Source organism: Fukomys damarensis, unplaced genomic scaffold, assembly GCF_012274545.1.
Source record: "Fukomys damarensis isolate Sample0158 unplaced genomic scaffold, DMR_v1.0_HiC HiC_scaffold_14, whole genome shotgun sequence".
Lineage (NCBI taxonomy): Eukaryota > Metazoa > Chordata > Mammalia > Rodentia > Bathyergidae > Fukomys > Fukomys damarensis.
This window is the reverse complement of record NW_022900926.1, coordinates 73328764-73335051: the sequence shown is the minus strand read 5'-3', so window position 1 is coordinate 73335051 and position 6288 is coordinate 73328764. Positions and strand designations below refer to the sequence as shown.

The 6288-nt window shown below is 47.8% G+C and overlaps 1 protein-coding gene across 1 annotated transcript in view; it reads right to left on the bottom strand.

Moving 5' to 3' along the window:
• The window catches only part of Armc2 (armadillo repeat containing 2), a 105132-nt gene that overhangs the window by 11726 nt on the left and 87118 nt on the right, over positions 1-6288 (bottom strand). Inside the window, exon 13 of the mRNA XM_019209201.1 lies at positions 6264-6288. This exon is cut by the window's right edge and continues 285 nt beyond it. Within this exon, the coding sequence (XP_019064746.1) occupies positions 6264-6288 (25 nt within the window). The remainder of the gene's footprint in view (positions 1-6263) is intronic.

Here is a 6288-nt window from a genome sequence, read left to right as displayed (position 1 = left end):
TTTTTTTTTTTTTTTTTTTTTTTTTTTTAATAACTTGCTATTTCAAAGGGAAAGGTAGCTACGAAAGATACATCCTGGCCTTCAGCCACTGTCTTTCTACCTACCACAGCCAACAGGACCCAGGACATGGTAGACACTTCATGAGTACATGGAGAAACACAAAAGGAAGGAGGGCCTGGCTTACATTCTTTTTGGACTAAATTACATGGGAAGCAAATAAAGATATGATCTAGCTTGGGCTCCAAAGCAGGTTTTACAGCAAGGGCCTATTCTAGTGGACCTAGGCTTTCAGGGAATAAAAAAGGATCTCAATTATATTTGATGGATAAAAAGTAAAAAAAGTGAAACAGGACCCCTAGAAGTCACCTTGCTTGTTTTGACCATGAGTCTGGAGCCCAGATCCTGGTACTTCCCCTGTAGGCTATGTGGCTTTGCTCAAGTTGCTTAACTTCCCTGGTCCTTCATTTTCATTTATCAGGGGCTTAAAAGAGTGCATGGTGCCTGGTGGGCACTAAGAAAATGTTTGTCAGATGAACAGACGGGCCATCGTGTTTCTGAGAGGCAGCTCACACGCCCTTTTGCCTGGAGGGATCTGCAGCCTTGGTGCCCTCTACACCCAGATCAATGATACCAGACCTTGTGCAGTGCTTGAGGATCTGGTTTTCTTCTTTCCTGGCAGAGGAATTAATGACTTGCCCTGACAATGCAAGGTAGGTCCTAAGAGAGCTCGCTTCCCATAGAATCACATGTCTGGGCAGAAGGATGGCCTTGGGGAGAGGGGTAGGCACTCACAGTAACTAACGTGAACATTCACCATGAACAGCACGGAGCACTTGGCATGCATTTAACCCCACAAAAGTTAATTTCTGAAAACAATTTAAATACACTTGTAAGCATTTAAGCTTATAATAATTACTCTTCTAAAGGTACATCTGCCTCAGTCATCTTGGGCTGCCATGACAAAATACTATAAACTGGGTAGCATGAGTCAATAAAAGTGTATTTTCTCATATGAAGGCCACAAGCCCAAGATCATGGTGCCAATATGGTCAGTGGCTAGTGAGGGCTTTTTCCTGGCTCTCAGATGACCGCCTTCTCCCTGTGTCCTCACATGCCACAGAGAGACACAACTCTGCCGTCTCTTCTCAAAAGGCCACTAATCCTGTCTGGAGGGCCCCACCTCACAACCTCATCTGAACCTAATTATCTCCCAAAGGCTCCCTCTTCAAACATCGCAGAGATTAGGGCTTCAACAGATGAATTGGTGGGGACACAATTAAGTCCCTACCAGCACCCTAATATCTCATTTTATAGATGAGGACACTAAGGGTTCAAGAGGGTATTTAACTTGCCTTCACACTGCCTGATTTCACAAAGCAGACACCTGAGCCTAGGTGAACATGACTCCACTGCCCTGTACTCTCCACTGCACCCTGTTCAGGTCAAGGAATCTGTGTTCCTGAGTCCCCATCAGACCTGGCTGGGGCTATATACTCTTGCTTCTGGAAAGATCCTGTCGTAGATCACCTCTGGTGGACTCACAGATTGAAAGAGTCTGGAATTTGGATCTGCCACAAAGGTAGCAAATCTGAGTCCGGGGATCTGTTCCTGCTGAAAATATTTCTGATGTTTAAAATCCCCCTAGAAGGAGATTGGCAACGGGAGCTGAGTCCCAGGGTACAAGCAGCTACTCTATGAGGGGAACAGGATTGGAGGGAGGAGGGAGAGAAACCCAAGGGAAGCCTCTGCTAGGGGACAGCAAGAGCGCTCAGCGCTGAGAACTGGGCAGCAGCTGCTCTGACCTTGCCGCAGTGGGCACAGCCAGACCCGTGGACAGGCCTCTTCTGGAGTCTCCGTCACAGCCCCAAGCTGGCTCCAGGATTGCCAAGTGCTGCCTGTCAGGGGGGCAAGAGCTTTGAGGCCCAGCTTCCTTCTCTGGGAATCTGGTCACCATTCCACACTGAGGCAGAGAAACCAGATGGGAAAGAGGCAGAGCTTGGGGCAGAAGGCCTCAGAAATTCACCTTAGCAGTTGAGTCACAGAAGGCAATGAAGAGATGGGCGACTCTCTGTCAAAGGTGACTTTTGCCTCTTGTAAGCTTTTTTTCAGAGATAAAATCTTTCAGAAGAGAACAGACAAATGTTGCCAGCCATGGTGGTACACAACTGTAATCCCAGCTACTCGAGAGGCTGAGGCAGGAGGATTTTGAATTCAAGCTCATGCTGGGTAACTAAGTGAGACCTTGCCTCAACAACAAAGACATTTCATTGCCCAAGCAATTGCCCAAAGCATGATAGGCTAGAGACCCTTGGCCAATCACGGGAGAGAAGGGTTTCTTCACTGCGATCCGCCTCCTGTGGGATGGAGCCCTGACAGTGCACGGCATTTCTCAATGAAGCATTTCTCAATGAAGGCCCTCCACCCAAGTGTCAGCACCAGCCAGGGATCTCTTTAGTAAGCAGATTCCTGGGCCCCACACCCTAGGTGATGAATCACAGCTTCTCCTCAGAAAGGGCCAAGAATCTGCATTTTTAGTAAGGCTTCTGTGTATGCCTTATGTGCAAGGGAGTTTAAGAACTACCAAATAAAAGTTCCAATGGTCACTTAAGAGTAGAAGAAAAAAAGTAGATCCGGGTTCCATGACCTCAAGGAACAACCCTGGACAGACCTCACATGGAAATCCCCCAAGAGACCAAGGCAGAGAGCACCCCGTTCCTAGAGGACTTGGTGATGGGGGCAGCGAAGGGACAGACCCAAAGCCCACCTGAGGATGAAGTCAGGGGACCTAGTAGGCTTGGATTCAACCTTTTATTTCAGGTCAAATCTGCTTCTCAGAGTTTTTCTCCTGCCCAAGAGCATCATCTTCTTTTGAATCAAAAGCAAGTTAGTCATTCTACATTTGGTGTACAGGCACCTCATAAAATCCAGAAGAGAAGGGATGTTTGCAGTCCATGTGTGAGCACCAATAACTATGGGGCGATGAGTCACATCTAACTCTATCCCTTAACTCGCCTGGTCACTATCACATATTCCCAGTCCAGGTGCCTGAGGTCTGGTTCTTTCCAGGTAGATGAGAAGACTGGGTGAGTTCTCCTCGACTACTGGCTCTATTTCTATGATAGTTTGGATCAAAAATGTCCCCCCAGAGGCTCATGTGTTCAGACGTAGGGCTTTCGGAAGACTGCTGGACACGAGGGCACTGACAATCCACTGATGAGGTCATAGCTGAAGGGCTGATTCAGAGGTGGTGCACAGTTGGAGGAAGCAGGTCGTGACCCAGAAGGCGATACCGTGCCTCCCTCCTGCTCTGCTTCCTGGCTGCCATGAGGTGAGCAGCTTTCCTCCAGCACTCCCTTCTGCTGTGATTTTTCTGCCTTTTCATAGGCCTAAAAGCCGTGGAACCAGCTGATCATGGACTGAAGTCATGGAATGAAACTGTAAGCTGAAATAAACCTTTCTTCCTCTAAGTTGTTATTTTCAGGTGTTCTGAACCAGTGATGCAAAAGAGACTAACACAATAATCCCTTTACCTGACACGTTCTTATCTATTGCAGGTTCAGTTCCTTGACCAAGCTGCAATCAGGTAAAGGGATTGGGTCTGGAACAGCTAGGAGCTCCTGGTTCCAGGCTTCTGCCAGCTCCTGAGGAGCTGGAGAAGTGAACAGTGATTTCCAGCAGCCCCGGGTCTCAATGTTTAGTGGGGAGGGAAGAATTCAGGGCATCCTACAGAGTTAGTTTCTGGTAGGAAACTGGAAAGGCTGTTGTAATGAGTCCCACAGCTGATTCAGAAGCTTCCCACCTCTTGCCTTGGGCCAAGAAGCACCACCCAGAGGGTCCTCGGGCAGGAGAAGGAACGTCAGCGATGGGGACAGATTACATGCAAAGGCTGAAAAGCTTGAGGCTGTGACAGACTGGATTTCTATAATAGCTAGATGCATATTCTACTAAATGGCTTACGTGTAGCCAGCAGCTTAGAGGAGCGTCCAAGACTAACTGTGGGTTTGGGGTTATGATTCAGAAGTGATAAGCCATGGAAATAAATCCTCTCTTCAGACAGGCAACATTTGGGACTCCGTGACTTACCACCTGTGACCCATAAAGTCACGGTATCTCTTGGAGCTTATTTCTTTGTCTGACCTCATTAACAAAAACTTAACCTTACAGTGTTGGGAGGTAATAGATACCAGAACGCTTTTCAACTATAAAGCTCCATAAGAAGATATGTCAATGTCAATTTCAGAAAGTGCAAGCAACACACCCATTGCTGCTCCATGGCTCTGGCCTGTCAGCCCTTGCACCCCTCTGTGCCTTGCTCCTGGCACCTCTCAGAAGCTGTGGTTCCTGCCTGCATGGCTGTCACTGCACCATAGAGAGTTCCTTGAAAGCAGACGGCAGAGGCAGTGGCCTATGTATTTATAGACTGAGTATCTGTGGCCCCCTCACTTGCTTAGCCAAAAGGCCGAGAAGCCGATATCTGTGCCCCCTCTACAAACATCAAAGCCCTAACATCCAGAGAAACTCTACGTGGAGGCGGATCCTGTGAGGAGGTGATAAATGTTAAATGAGGTCATAAAATCTAATAGCCGGTGCCCTGTTAGAAGAGGAAGAGACACCAGCCCATGCTGTCTTTGCCACATGAGGGCTCAGCGAGAAGACGGCCAATCTACACTCCAGGAGATGAGCCCTTTCCACATACCAACCCTGCTGCCGACTTGATCTCGGACTCCTGGTCTCTCAAACTTTAAGAAAATAAATTTCTGTGCTTTAAGCTGCCTAGTCCATGGTATTTTGTTACAGCAGTCTGAGCAGACTGAAACAAACCAGCGGCACACAGCAAAGGACTGAATATGCTGCAGGAAGGACTCAGAGTAAAGACTCTAGGAGTGAACAGCTGGGGTGGGGTTCACAAAAACACACTTTTTTTCATGGATTAAACTTCCTCCCACAGCAACAACAATCTTCTACTACTCTGGTTATTTGTGGTTAAATTGATTATCTTGGATTACAGTTAATTTTTCTCACACCAGCAGGCAGAGTTGCTTGAGTGGTGGGCCTAAAAATTGGAAAAGGGAGCTGGGTGTGATGGTGCACACCTGTAACCCCAGCACTCTGAGGAAGCTGATCAGGAAGATCGCATGTGGGAGCCCAGCTGGACAGCCTAATGCCTTAGTGAGACCCTGTCTCAAAATAAAAACTTTAGAAAGACTCGGGGAGTTCAATTCTCACTACTGGAGGGAACTTAACTGTGTTCCCCTAAAACTCATGTGTGGATAGGGCCTCTAGGAGCATATACAGTCAAATGGGGTCATAAGAGTAGCTCCTATCCCAGTAGAATGGAGAGGACCCCCCCACCCACCCACACACCCGAGGGTTCCTACCGAGGAAAGGCCCTGTGAACCACAGCAAGGGGATTGCTTTCTGCAGGCCAGAGGGAAGAGACCTCACCAGGAATGGCCCTGTCCGGCTGGAACTTCCAGCCTCCAGAAGTATGAGAAACGAGTTACTGTGAAGCTGGACCATCGACAGAATTGTGTTAGGCTCCACAGTTCACGACATGGTGTGGTGGCAGCCTGAGCTAACAGAAGAAGGCAGGACTGGATGACTTAACCACAGGAAAGGTAAGAACTGAAAGAAGGAAAGAGAAATGAGCCTGCGTCACGTGGACTGCCTCAGGAAGAACTGGGGATTTTAAATTCTCTGGGGGTCTCTGGACTAGTTTTTGCTCATTTGATTGGTGTAACTGTTTTAAGTTGTGATATAAAAATAAAATTCACCCTTATGACTGCACAATTCAGTGGATTTTAGTAATCTACAATCAGCTGCAGCTGTACCCCCCTTTTTTTGTGAAGAGGAATTTTCTTGGGCTGCATATAAAATATATAATATAATCAATTGATTGATGTAAGTAACAAAATTTCCTTGATCTGTTTTTGGTTCTTGAGATAATGTCTCACTGCAGCCCAGCCTGGCCTGGAACTCTCCGTTCTCCTAACTCTGCCTCCCAAATGCTAGGAGTACCGGACCACCATCGCCCGGCTTCTTTCTCTACTTATTATATTTTTTATTATAACATGAGGTTGGGGGGGAAGGACAAAAAAACATGGGCCACGGCTTGTGGTTTTTCTTTCTTTTAAAATCGTAACTGCAGATAGGCAGTTGTGAAGGGGAGAGGCGTTTTCCTCACAGAGGTACAAGGCTCCTTCCAGACCGCCAAGCCCCCACCACGCCCCCCGGCCACGCAGCTGTCCCGGCCGCGCTCTCACCCAGCGTGGTCAGCAGCAGCCCCAC